The 14,755-nt window shown below is 42.2% G+C and overlaps 1 protein-coding gene across 2 annotated transcripts in view; it reads right to left on the bottom strand.

Moving 5' to 3' along the window:
• IL1RAPL2 (interleukin 1 receptor accessory protein like 2) overlaps positions 1-14,755 on the bottom strand; it is a 373,876-nt gene that overhangs the window by 210,074 nt on the left and 149,047 nt on the right. The window contains exon 1 of one of the 2 annotated variants that reach the window (XM_085319647.1): positions 1,588-1,630. The exons of the other annotated variant lie outside the window; for it this stretch is intronic. Within the exon in view, the coding sequence (XP_085175773.1) occupies positions 1,588-1,627 (40 nt within the window). The 5' untranslated portion in view covers positions 1,628-1,630. Of the gene's footprint in view, positions 1-1,587; positions 1,631-14,755 lie in introns of those variants that run through there. 2 annotated transcript variants of the gene reach the window in all.

Here is a 14,755-nt window from a genome sequence, read left to right as displayed (position 1 = left end):
AGATTAACACTAATTGCCTAATTATCATGAAAGGATCACAAGGAAAACAATTATGCAACCAAAGTTATACATCCAGAGCTGTAGTAGCTAATGCTAACAGAAAGACTATTGGAGATAACACTAATCACTGACAATGTTTAAAGCAATTTGTAATTCCTAAAGAATTACAGAATGAGAACAGGGGGGACGACGCACGACATATGAATCCACCTTGTTTTCTGTAAGTTTTTTTACTTCATCCTCCAGCAGATCTAATGCTGCTATTTGGGTCTAAGAAAACCCAAATGTTTACTCAACCCTTCTGTATCTACTGCAGTGTTTAGCTGCAGGGTATCAGTCCATCCAGAGACACGCCAGGTGAGGACGAAGAACGGTTTCTACCTCCCAGCCATCACCGCCGTGCTATCAGCACGTGCTGGAAACCAGCTCTCTGGGAGCCACTGCACGCTTTATTCTCCAGCACGTCTCCCCTTTTCTCCAACAAAGTCCTGTGCAGGAGCTTTTTGCAAATACAGATTTGCTTCACTCAGAAACCCTCACCTCAGGCAAAGCCAGGAGCTTGCGTGGGCAGGGCGAGCCAATGAAGTGGTGATGTGACGGATAAAGGCAGGGCTGAGCAAGTCCTGCAGACAGTGACAAGTGCAATGACAAACACCCTGGGCTTCGGCTTGTTTATCAGACAGCACGGTGGGACTGGACATGAAGTGTTGGGGGCAAAGTCTCCAGCGGGGGCTCATGTCCAGCAAGGGCAATGCCAGAGTAGAAGAGCACCATCCTCTGGGAAACTGGGGGCTGGAAGCTGAGCCCAACTCGCAGCATCCCCTTTTCAGTCCAAAATCTGTGCAAGAACCTGAACTGCCGAATTCAAAGCACTCCAAGTTAATTCCCACAAGGAGCTACCATGATTCAAAGTGAGCAATTTGAATGTTGGGGGTGTTACGATGTTCAGGAGCTACCCAACATCCATTACTTTTAGTACTGTGTTGGGAACAGTGCCTGGGGCTAAAATAATTTGTCTCCACACCAACCCGAGTTCAGGGCTAACAAGTTGATTATTGATGTGCACTTAAGTCATTCTGATCTATTTGAAACTTTAAGATTCCATTCAGATCCCTTTGTTAATCCCAAATTATTGACAGATGAAGGATAATTAATCCATCACGGCTTGGAAAAGCTACAAGGTTTTCTATATTCCTTTCCAATCACTTAGACTGGCATATGGTAGTATCCTATACAACAATTTTATAATTTTATCAGTCTTTCACCTTCTGTTTCTTAATTTTAAGATACTGAGCAATTCCTTGATTTAGTTCCAAAACAAAAGCTGCATTCATTGAACTCTGACACCTTTCAGCTAACCTCCACCAAATACAATTTACTTAAAAACCTAAACCTATCTAGCTGGGCTAGATAAGAGGCTTGCAGTAAAAGCTGCTTTGTAAATAAACAATGTACTCTCTCATTTGAAAAAGGTAAGAGCTTCACTAAGGAACCAGAGGGAACCTGTACTCTGACTCGATACAACCAGAAGAGACATATCAGTACATTCATCCAAAGGGTTCTGCTAATTAAAACCAAATGACTTACAAATTGAGCAGCAGTTTAGCTTGGTTTGAGTAGGCAGCATGTGACTCTCTGCTTTCAGTTCTTGAAAATGTGACAGACATAACAGACAGACGTTAAGTAAGAAGCCAGTGCCTCCACAATGCATTTAGGGCCAAACTTCAATTTCCTTGTCACTGCACTGTGATTACAAAAAAAGATTATGAATTGATTGGAATTCTTCTCCCTGAACATATTTCTAGCCAAATTAGAACTTTTCTGATGGACATCAAATGTAGTCCTCTAATGGAAGAAAGTCTCCTAGACCTGACTGGGCTTCCTGTGAAAGTTGCATCTGGACCAATCGGAATAAAAAATACAGATTTTAAACTTGATGCTGCAAAACTACTTTAATATACTTTAATATAGTCAGAAAGCACTGACTGCATTTATAGTTCTTGGAATATTTAACATATGCAAAAGAATTTCTTTTTGACACCATGAATTACAAAGAAAAAAACATCTCTCTTCCTCAAACATGCATGCACGCCAACCATACTATTATAGCGTATCTGGTCCTGTGTTAAAATACCACAAAGATAGCAACCGTATGAATGAACCACTACAGAGAGACGAATTGGAGGTAGTAATAACCTTGACTACTTATTAGTAGTACTTTTCTTAGAAATGCTTGAAGTTCCTTTATAGATAATATGAATTCTGAGGTCTAGCAAACTATTTCAGATTAAAAGTGTTCACAAGTAGTTATAACCCAGTTCTGACCACCTCTGGCATAAATTTCAGGTATTCAGTGCCTCTTGATATTTGACCTTTCATAAAGACAAGCTCTTGATGTGCCCTGAAAACTGTGTTGGAAATACATTACACATGACAAAAATATTAAATAAATTCCATCTTCTCCAAGCTTTCAAAAAGTAAAAAGGGAAGAAAGTCAGTTTTAAAGGAAAGTCAATTGAAATCCTTGGAAAATTTAGGAGTTAGGTAAGAAGAAGAAAAACAGAACTGTCTTTCACACAAAATAATTTTTCATGAAAGCTCTAGAGTCATTTAATTTTCTATCAAGTTTTTAGGACACCACAGTAAAATTGTTTTGCTTATTATACCAACATCTCTTCCCCTCCTCCGCCTCCCCTCCCCCCAGAATCTCCCAATTGCACACGCTCATTTACAAAGCTCCGGTGATATCCCTGGTTCACTTCTGATCCTTAAGAAACATTCCACGTGCAGAGCCCTTTCGTGTTGCCTACTATCATGCAAAAAACAGAGTTATTCGTTATCATTAGAGACCTGCTAGAGATGCTTCGGGAGGCTTGTTTCTGTGGACAGAAGTCAATTTGCTGAAAAGAAAGGAAATTATCCTCTTAAAGCTCTAAAAGTGAAGCTGGCATCTATCTCACTACCTGGTGTATTTAAAAAATGAGTTCATTTAATTAGTCTTCTGTGTGACTACGGAAAAGGAGCAGGACAGCAAGGATGGGCACGTACGCAGGAAGCTCGGTAACAGCAACCACCTCAGCACAGCCAGGAAAGCTGAGCGCCCGACCCGGCTCCTGCGCTGGCCTCCTGCGCCAGACCCACGCGTGGCGCGCTCCCTCGTCGCCGGGCCCTGCCCGACGGGGACAAGCAAGTTTGCACGCTGTGATCTGCTATCTGTCACCCCCTTCCCTCTGGTCACAGCCAAATATACCAACGACAGAGACTAAATTATAATTGAAAAAACAGTAACTTCCCAAATCAGATGCGACTGTTACCCAAATCAGAAGGGGAAGAAGGAGTAATCCATTCTGGCACCCTAATTAATTATCACACAAATTGCTTATTGATTTCCTTGTGTTCATGCTGATACTTTATGATGTGCTCTCATTCCACACAAGCTTCTCACAGAAGGGGAGACACTGGCAGACCCAAGCAGAAGCAGACGCACAGGGGGATGCCAGGTCTGCATTCCCGCAAGGGCCACGGCACATCCATCCATTCGTGGCACTGAATCTCAGCAACAAGAAATGAGGTTGTCCAACACGTAAAGGCTATATTTTAAAGTAATAATCTCCCAATGAAGCAACCTAGCTCGTGCTGGCAAAGTAGCCAAATTCCCAAGGTCATCTTTGCGCCACTTCAGCTTCTTGAAAGCCTCCTGCATCGGGCAATAGGCTGAATTCCCAGAGTGGTACCTAACAGAACATTTTCTAATTATAGAATTAATTACTGCTACAGAATAAACAGCAGAGGCATGTCACGCTAGAGGTAATGATTTGTACAATTAGCACTCTCTCATATCAAATAACCTTTTACAGCTATTCTTGAACTGGGAATTCATAATATCAGGAGGTTCACCTGTCATCATCCCTGAAATATCATGCCACTAGAATAGCCAAACTAAAACTGCTTACATTGTATCTCTAGAATAGTACAAATACATGCTGTTTAGGTTGTTGATTTTCTTTGGCATGTTCCAGGTACAAGGGAAGCATCTTAATCACCAAGAATTTAGTCTGCTTTACTGTGTTTTGAGTGGGTAACAAACTGGTTTGCATGACCACAGAAAAAGTGCCTGTTCTTAAGATGACGGTACAGTAGATAAGCCACGATAATCAAGGAAAATTCTTGAGAACAGTGTCTTGTTTGCTTGTGCACAGGCAAATGGCTATGGTCTCATTTCCAGCACTTCACAGGTCCAGTACAATTGCCCTCATTACAGTGATAAAAGCAGCCTCTGAAGGTGTTGCTGTCTAGTAAAAGATCTGCCAAAGAGGAAGCACAAACAACCTTAGGAAGGGCATAGCATGATGCTCTCTTCTCTAGCACTGCTGAGGGGCTGGTCTCCAATTCTGCAAGCCAAAACCAGGCATGCATGAGCCAGCAAAACATTTAGGAAGTTCCATAACTGAACATGCAATCGCATGCTGGATTCAGATCCAAATCAGCAAAGCACTAACAGAATCTAAAACCAGGATCAGCAAATGGCCTATAACTATCCCATCAAAACTACCAGTAGCTCCTGCTATAATCCCCACCAAATACTTTGGATTCCCCTTAGACAAAAGCAGAGCCAATGTCTCTGGTGTCTGGTTGGGAGATCCTGTGATAGACCACATTTTGGATAGCTCACACAGTGCTCAAACAGTTGCAAAGTAAAAGTGCTCAAAGAGTTGCAAAGTAAAAGTGACTCCAGTTTAGCAAGCCAAATTTTTGAAGGTTAGACAAGAAGCAATGAGATTTATTAAGACGTTGGCCCAGCTCGAGGACTACTCTGAACTTGGAATCTCCCCCACTCAGCTCTGATTATTTTCTCCATGAATATTTCCCCTCCCAGATGCACATCACCATGCCAGACATACTCAGGCTCTGCACTGAGTGGGAAACACGCTCAGAGCCAGCAAGAACGGAGAGGCTTAGAGCTAGCTGTCAAGGAGTGTCATGACACAACCACCACCATACAATCTCAGGTGAATGGACTTCCTGCCTTAGGAGCATTCTGGGCTCCCCAAAGGCTCACCACCCTTATTTGCCCAGTAGCAGCTCTGTAAATCTTGTAAACACAGACTTTTCTACAAGAGTACCAATATTTATTTTGGCAAGCTCAGAGATACAGTGAGGAACTGCCTCATTTCCATATTTCTGCTAGAAGCTGACTTCTGACACTCATATATATACCTGGGGAGCAAGAAGCCATGTGAATCTCCTTAATGTAACATGCTCCCAAAAGGGATAATGCCAACAGCTGCCAAGGTAAGATCTGAAACAAACTGTGAGAATGACAACCCCAACAATCCCCAATATGAGATACCCTCCAAACTCACCTATTTCCATCTCAATCTGAACTGCGCACTTCTCTTCAGAATGTTTTGGCAAGAAAAGAAAAAACTGAAGAATCTGACCAATTTACAAACATCTTGAGGCCTCTGAGCCCCCAAAACCCAGGTTATATGTGGAAGGAACCAGTCTTACTTGGTAGAGTATCAGTACAAAATGCAAATTTTTCTAACCATTTTTTCAGTAACTTCCAAACTTACCTGGACAATCTCACTGCTGCAGAGTTACCTAACTGCCTGTTACAGGAAGCATGTCTTGTCTTTGAGTTGTTCAATTAAATGGACTGATTTGTCAATCCAGCACTTCAGTTAAAGGCTTACACCACCGTAATGAGTACATAGACAATTATTTATAGCACTAGTTCTGAAGGAGTAATGCAACGGTGTTTGTAATGAGCACCATTAAAAAAACAGTTTCTTCGACAAAAAGACCAAAACCCCATGCTAGCCAAAGAAACAAATTGTCCTGGGACCAGCAGATCTAACAGATTCTACTTTCTTCTGGATTTGATTTGATTCCCAGAAGTCTAATAAACAAGCTCATCCTTCAGTTCCCTTCTCGAGATGGGCCATTCACATCTGTACTTAGCAGTTGTTTTTATAAAATTTTAAATTTACCCATGACACCCCTCCTCCCTTGTCAAATGTAGGCAACGGATTCAAAAGTTTGGGGAAATAGGGAATGATGGAGAAACACATGCACAGAAGGTGACTGTGTTATCCTCATTCCTTTAAGGAAGCAGGCTAAAAATGGTCAGAGAAAACAAACCAAAAGAATACAAGCTTGTATTTTGTAGCTGAGGCTTCCTGCACAGTGACAAGGGCAGATAACCACAGCAAACACATGTCATAGGCAGGACATCTCATATGTGAAACTGGCTGAAAGCACAGGTTCTTCAACCCTGAAGTTCCCCCAATAATTTTCTAACTGGTAAAAAAAAGATAGCTGGAGCCCAGGCCCCAACTATTCAGGGCACTGAGAAGTCCCCCATACACTGAACACTCAAAATGATGGTGAACTGCAAAAATGCGAGCAAATGCACGATAAGTGTACAGTGCCTTGCTAAGCTCCCAAGGAACAGCTTAAACGCTTACTTTGATACAAGCTTGAAAACAGCCTTTTCCCTCAATTCCATTCCACAAACAGATCCTCTAGGACTGAAGAACTAAATTAGTTACCCCAAATTAACGCACAAACCAGCCATAAAGATGGGAATAACTAAGGAGTTAAAAAAAAAGAAAAAAGAAAGAAAAAAGAAAAAAAAACAGAAAGAAAGAAGAAAAAAAAGGAAGTTAAGCTCCAAGGGAAGCAGGTACATGAACAGAATGGCTTGTTGCATTTTATGATGGATATCTGGATCAAACTAGCAGCTCTAATTCTGAAAAGTGATGAAGATTAGAGTATGCTTTCCTTGTTCCAGAGGAAAACATAAGTAATCTACTTAAATGAAAATCAATTTTAGATATTCCTCTATTACGCTTTATGGCCTGTGAAGTTCCTTTCTTTTCATACTGTTATGTGAATGGTATGTAATTCCTACACTGATGACAGATTTTCTTTTAGAAAAGTAGTGAGGGTCTTAACTTTTTAATATAAACTATTCCTTGGGAATCATTAGCTGCTATTGAAGCTGTTCAATTCAAAGAGTTATATCTCTCATTCAGAAAACTTTAAGTGACACTAATCGGACTCAGCTATTTTTATTATTAATGTACAACAATGCTAATCTGGCATGACTAGAGTCTTTAGCCAGAGTATTAAGGGCTTCTTCTCCCTAAAGTGGGATTTAATAATAAAAATTAACATTTTTGCATAATCTGCTTATGTGTGCTGCATTTGCTGAAGATTAGGTCCAGTATTTTATTCTCTTTTCTGATCCCCTGTACAGACATGCACATCCTAAAAATGAAATGATGCAAGTTTGGGAGCTAATGGGAGCCTATTTTGGTGTGTTTCTTCAAAGACGCATCATGCACTATGCAATAACACAATCTCTGGGGTAATCCACCCCTAAACCTCATCAGTTACGTAATCGGAAAGCAGCTGTAGATTTTCACGTCACTTTACATTTTAAAAGATCCAACAGAGCAGGCGTGTGGCGGCCGGGCCTCTTAAATGCAGCCACACTACCGGAACAGGCAGGCAGATCTGCACCAGCACTGGATCTGGCCTCAGGCCGTAACAGCTTAAGCAGAGGAAGAAGCAAGTCCAGTAGGTAGATGCTTGCAGGGGAGACTAATAAATGAATACACTGAATTAACCTGAATATGCACTTATTTTATCAGTGACTGAAGCGTTATGAGAAATAAACTGAATCAGACATTGCATATAAACTGTAATCCAGGCATGTTCAGGAGCCTACAGGGGCATAGCCACAAACGCGCTGAATTAGGTGTGAAATACCTTTATACCTCTTAATTGGGCTGTTGTGGCTGAAGTATGATCAGACTCACACAGTAACATCCACTCCAATCAGAAACAGTGCAAAGAATTTCAACGCCCTTCGCTGTCCGAATTTGACTAGTCAAAGATAAGAAGCAGGCAACAGATCTCTTACGTCTGTAGAAATTATCCTGTTGGTGTTCGAGTTGTTCTCCCCCTACAAAGCACACGGACACCTCGAGGACGGAGGTCAGAGCCGAGCCTGCCAGGCACCTGGCGAGCAGTCGACTTCCCCTGCCCCTCGCAGTCAGCAGGAGTCGCGCAGCCGATTCTCTGTGCAGCACTTTGAAAAGGGGCAAATGCAGCAGGGGCATCGCAGGCCAGAAAGACTACTAGATCTTAGTAATTTAGGCCTTGTCCCAAATGGACCAGACCAAGATCTGTGCTAAGAAACTATTTATAAGTAACTGTACTAAGAAACTCAGCCTCAGTGGGCACCTGGCAGGAGCTCTGAAGCAAGCCCATGAGCAGCTGGCCACTTCCCTTCCATTGCGCCTGAAACCAATTTTTGCCTAGAAATATTTCTAGGCAGAAAGTTTTATGGTTTTTTAATTAATTTCAAACTTAAAAAAATGTGTGCAATTTTGAAATGTGTTTTAATCTGTGATGAACCAACACAAAAGCTTGAGCGCACGCATGATACACCTTCTGAGAGAAGAGGAGGCTCTAAGCTAGCAAAGGGCTGTGATGGTGTCAGCACGGTGGCCGGGCATCGGGCACAGGACATGGCAGCTTGCCATGCAGTTAATACAGCGTAATACCGTGTCATTACCACAAAATCTCATTCAAGTTTATCTAAAAAAAAAAAATCTAACTAATTTTAGCCAAAGGGTGAAGGAATTTGTGTCTAAATACACAGCAGTACTCACTTGCCTCCACAAATCCTTGTGAGCCAGCTGCAGTCAGCAGCTGCAACCACTCGCTCAGGTTGGGGCAATTCCCTTTAAAGTTGTATTCTCTCTTTCAGAAACAGGTTGCACAGCTTTGCTTTTAAGGGGGGGAGTGAAAGGGCAGATCCCTTCCGTAACCACAAGCAGTTTTCTGAGGGTAACTCAGAGCTCCGGCTTACATTACCCCGGGATGGATGAAGTGTTTTTACATCCCCAGCTCTCCGCCTGCTCCGGCTCAGCCACCTGTGCGACACTGCTGAAGCGCTGCAAATTACAGTCTGGCACAGTACGAAAAAAAGAAAACGATGCTGCCCTGCATTAACGAGTCAGGCTGTAAACTGACTTGTCAGGAGCTGTCGGTGATAACTACGTTCATAGGAGCTTCAGGAAAACAGGCAGCCCGGGAGGGGAGGGGAGGGGAGAAGAGGGGACGGAGACTCCGCCGCTTGCACCACGGCAAAAACAGGCTCCCCTCACCAGACGCCACAGAAACCCTGCGAAAGGCACCGCTGCTAACCCCGATGGTTAGCAGCAGCATGTGGTTTTGCTCCTCCGCTTATGCAGCTACTGTCCAAACCCGACGGGGCTCCAAAGCTGCCATCACTCGAGCCCTTCTGCCGAAGTCCTTTCTGCCCAACGCCACCGTCCTGCAGGAACGGAGCACGGCACGGCACCTCACGTCGACAAGCAGTGCCGAGGGAGAAAACGCTGGCTTTGGGAGGAGAGAACTTCTTGCGTTAATAAGATAGAGCATTTGAAACAGCGATACTTTTTATCATATTCTTTTAGCATTAATTTTGGCTAACACAGTGCGACAGTCTCTAATATGCTCAGTCTTTCATACACTACTGGTAACAGCTAACACTGATTCAATATGATTCTGATGTGATAGGATGGGGGGAAATTGTTGATGTGGTAAAAGAGATATGCTAAGTACCCTTCAGTAGACTTTTCATGTACCAGATTCAGGTCTGCTAATAATTTTCAAAAAATCAGATATTATTTCACTATATAAATGAATACATACCCTGATCAAGGCACTTCTGTTTTTTCTTTTATCCTCTAATAACTCTTTACAAAGCAGCTTTTCCCAGTTCACATTATTACCAAAATTCTTCCCATTTTCAGCCACCAGAACAGGAGGTAGTACAGTAATTGCTGCACTAGTATTGCATTTGCTATAAAGGCTCCCTCTTGCCACTTGATATTCCAGTGCTTCCATACCCAAGCCCCCTCCTGCCCACAGCATTACCTCCTGAGGTCGTATTTAGTCGGTTTTCCAGCGTGGCCTCTATAACCTTTCCAGATCCGCTGCTCTCCAGACACGGTTCTCCATCAAGTGCAAGCTATAGTCCTTCCTCCTAGATGTATGACCTGAACTCTAGATCACTTTAAAATCCATGCTGTTCAAATGAACCCAGTCTACTGTGTTAACTAACCTGCCGTCATTATTTACCACTTCGCGGGTTTCTAACCCTTCTACAAACTTTATCAGAAGAATTTTCATTTTACTTTATGCTAGATCACTGAACATTTGAAGAGCAGTAGAATATTCCAAGTGACTATTTCCTCCCTTTACCTTTTGGACCATTTTGAGAAAAGCAAAAAACTCATATTTTTCTCATCTGTAATTCGTTTGCTATAGCCTGTGATCTGAAATATACTCCTCCATTAAACTAAAGAATACAGCTGAAAGAACTTTTAATTTGAATTTAGCAAATTAACCACAGCACAGAATCCTTCAAGCAGGACATCACATCACCAAAAATGTCACGTTACATTTAATTTAGTGAATACATTAAAGCAAGGCTTGAATATTTCAACAAGATTTTTTCAGAGCAGGATCAACTGTGAAGATATAGCTGTAACATTAATAATCCTGGGAGTATATAGTGCATCAGAGTCATACGCACAGAATGTAGGACTTTGTATTTCTAATACTATCAAAACAATTATCTGGCATTAATATTTATGTTCATAGAAAGGTACAATCACAAGAGCAATATCCCTCCGGTCTCCCTTTTTTTTATGCCATAGCAAAGAAAATAGAAAAAAAAATACAGACTATTTTCATACCTTATTCTCAGCCTGGGAATATAGCAAATACTGATTAGCAAAGGGACTAACGTTACTGAAGAAATGGGACCCTCTATTTCTGCAGATTACAAAGGATATTATTTGATTTTTTTTCTTCTTAATAAGGCCCTTGCTGCATTAAGAAAATTGTTATTCAAAAATCAACTGGACAAAACTTACACTGACTGTAATGAGCTTTGGCTCAAATCCTGTGCTGATCTGCTTTAATCCACAATAAAATTTAGAAATGCAAAGAGCTCTGTATCGGTGCATGTGACACTAAAGTCAGATTGAAAGCCTCAAATTCAACTGGTAAAGTTGATACATGTCCAGCAACACTGTAAGGTATGGAAAGGAGATCTGCTCATTGGTATGAACATTGACTAATCCATCCTAAAAAGATTCTACTAATTTCTGCTATATTTGACAACTAGCAATTTTTTGATAAGAAAGCTTATTAGGAAACCTGTGAATCACAGACACACCTGCTTTCTCTCCAGGTATCAAAACCATACATATATTGCAGTCACATGTAAAGTATGTAACAGCCTGGCAGCAGAGAAAGATCTTTCATCTTAATTACAGATCTCCCAATGTATATAGTGGGGAAGATTCTATTTGTAGTTGTTAAATATTTGCAGTAATTAGCCAATAAACTGTCTATGTGGCCCTGTCTCTTTCTCCTTCTGGTTTCCACCCTAAAATCTGACAGGCCATCACTTACCATGGCTGGTCTTCTACCAAAAGTTACTTCTATACTTCTAAACTTTGTACTTTTTTTCCTTGATGAGTAAAGACTTCAGATTTATCTCCATGTGTTGTATGCCATTTAAAAATTCTTATATTTAACTCATTACAAGCCATTGTAGAAGAAGAACAGGAACTTCAGACTAGCCTGACCAGACAGAAGATGACAGCCAGCAAAACAGAACTGCCATTTGTATCGTGGTAGCCTGAAAAAAGGCAATGCAGATGCAGGCCCAGCTCTGCTAAACGGTACACAGTTGTGCAACTGGATGCATAACCAGATGTCCTCAGAGTAGGATGAGATTTATCTTGGAGAGGTTTAGAATAGACCTGCCTGAAGCGAGAGGGCACAAAAAAAGTACAGATGATGAACTAAGATAGGAACGGGGCACATAAAGGTGATCTCACAAGTCCCCAAAGCAGAGATGTGTCTCCAGGTCCTCTGTTGTTAGACAAGGGAAGTCTCATAGAAAGTGTAGATGATGGGTTTTCCTAAATTAACTGCAAAAAATCTTCCTCAGAAAAACCCTTTCAATCCTATATCTGGAAATCAAGTAGCCCCAGGCTCTAGCTTTCTGGATATTTTTGCTCCCTCCTGTAAAGTTAATAGCAGGAGTGAGTAGGTTTTAGGGAGAAAATCTTTTGTCCATAAGCCTACTTGTCCACAGCAGGTAAGAAAACTCCAGAAGTGTGACTACCACAATGGCCCAAGGAAGTAAAGAGTCTAAACTAATAAAGAAAAATGCCATACAAAAAAAGCTTAAAGCATAAAATCCTGCATAAGAAAAGAATTGAGAATGTCTGGGCATATTCTTTCATCATAAATTAATGTTAAAAATATTGAATGTTCTGAAAAGCAACAAGAAGTTTTCACTCTTGAGTTGATTTAACTAAATGTAACAACATATTAGTCATTCTAACTCCCACTCTCAGAAATGCTTTATTCAGCCTCTGAAAAAAAGCAAAATAGAGATCCATTTTTTGGATTTGTGTAATTTCATTTAATTGTTATTTTATTTGTCAACTCTAATTAGTGGGCTTATTAGCTATCTTCTCTTCTAGTATTCATGGAACATTTGGTCTCCTTTCAAAATGTATTCTGATGGCAGGCCTGGGATGAAGATGACCCTTCTGTGGACATCCACAGAGAAGCAAGCCTACCTTCATGAGATGGTTGTTTTCCCCATTTCAGTGGGAAAATTCAGACATATGAGTACCAGAGAGGGGAGTACCATATGATGCTAAATCTGGATTGCACCTGAAACACACTGAAATTTGAAGGATTTTTGGACCAAGTTTTTGCAACACAAAGCTAGAAGAACCCACATAGGATTTCCGGATGACAGGAAGCCACTGCCTGGAAAAGTGCACAAAATAAAGTACCTGAAAACAAATATATGTGGAATGGTAATAAATAAGGGGTGCGATACAGCTAGATGGGAGAACAGCGATAGTTTTCACCTCTTTGTCTGATTCATTGACAATGGCCTGGTTAATGTCTTTAAATTGTCTGGTTTTTGACAAGTTGGACCAAGCTGAAGGTGGTATGCACAGCTCACTTCTTCAGGCCTATCATGGCTGAAGAACGGCAACCTGGAATTAGGGACAGAATTTCCCAAACCTAATGAGCCTGCACCCATAAAATCATCTAAAAGAATGGCCAAGCTGGCCTTTCACACGATGGCTATGAGGCCTATAATTTGTTCTGACAAGAAGATAGTTTCTTCAATAAAGCTAGTTGAAACAAGTAGGAAGGTAAGTAATTGAAAGCAAGTCACAGTGTGAATTACTGGCAGCTTGGAGCTCGACCAGTTGTACCCTTTTCTAATGTATAGACTGCAAAAGTCAAATTTTGCAGGCCTCGGGTCCTCTCTGATTGTGCCACTGGGAGCTAAATAGGTTGTCCAGCACTTCAAGAGGCTAAGAGGGACTGACTTCTCACTCCTTGAAGCTGCTTCTGCAGGGAAGAGGCTGCACCCAGGGCTCCCCTCTGCGCTCAGCCCTGCCCCACAAGGACGCCTCCTGAGCTGCCCTGAGCAGGGTCCCGCTGCTGTCTTGAGGCAGCCCCGGCAGCCCAACACGCGAGGTGCGGCGCAGAGCTGCAGGCACTGAACTCGGGTGCCAAGCAGCTCCCGCGGGACTCCAGGGCCGCCGTGAGGTCCTGGGGTCCAGCCTCTCCTTTAGAGCATGGAGGACAGGAGCAGACTAACAGTCCCCACTGCAGCCTCCCAAAAATGCACCAGGTGTCTCCACTCAAAGTCCATCAACACTCCAGTGTTTACAACAGGCGGTCTACAGAGTTAACCGAGTAAAATGTAATGGCCTTCCTATTACGTGTGCATTAGCAAATATTTGTTCCATCGTTCCAAAAATAGGGTTTTAAAGCATCATTACTAAGATCATAATCTCAGCCTTTAAGAAAAATCAATAGTATATTCACTTCCTTAAGTTAATACATTTACTGTGCAGATTGCCAGTACTTCATTTCCAAGAGCTCCACGTGAATATTGATATTTGAACTATACAGATGTAACTTTATTTACCATAGAAAAGTATATTAATAGTGATTTATTTAAACTCTTTACCAAAGTGGCCGTTCAGTTTAGTCAAATACCAAAATACTTGCGTTATGCTTGACTTTAAAGTTTGAAAACTCAACCCCAGGGTTTATCAAGGACTGCATTTATCAAGGTTATTATCACTAAAAGTTTACACCACGTAGGGCAGCTACGCTGACATTATGGGCTGAGTGCCCAGCAGCAAACTTTTACCAGCTGACCGTGACTGCCCCCACACTCTGCACCCTGGGCCGCAGACTTACAAACGCCAAGTTTTGCACCAAAAGCCCCAGGAAGAAAACCCTCTTATATTGTCGAAGGGGGTAAAACACAGTGCTCTTTTCTGGTACAAAAAACCGCACACATCCCAGTCGCTATTGCAATGCCAGCTAGCATTACGCCCTTATTCCTCCTTTCGGTCCTCCCCCCGAAACCCGCTGCCTCGCTGACGGAGGGCGCAGGGTGGTTACGCGCCCTCGGAGAGTGCCGCACGGCAAACCCAGGGCTTCCAGCAGCCCCTGGCGGCTTGGCCACGGAGAGGGTCAGGACAGCGCTCCCAAATTTGCTGCAGGCAAAACTAGCTCTTGCCACTCCTCTGAACTGCTGAAGCTCAGCTAAATCCCGCTGCAACTGAGAAAATGCTTAAGGTCCTCAGGGGTCCTCCCC

This window comes from Rhea americana, unplaced genomic scaffold (assembly GCF_003343005.1).
Source record: "Rhea americana isolate MKP2758 unplaced genomic scaffold, rheAme1 scaffold_6, whole genome shotgun sequence".
NCBI classification, from domain to species: domain Eukaryota; kingdom Metazoa; phylum Chordata; class Aves; order Rheiformes; family Rheidae; genus Rhea; species Rhea americana.
Note: the sequence above shows the minus strand (reverse complement) of the source record. Positions and strands in the feature narration are given on the sequence as shown.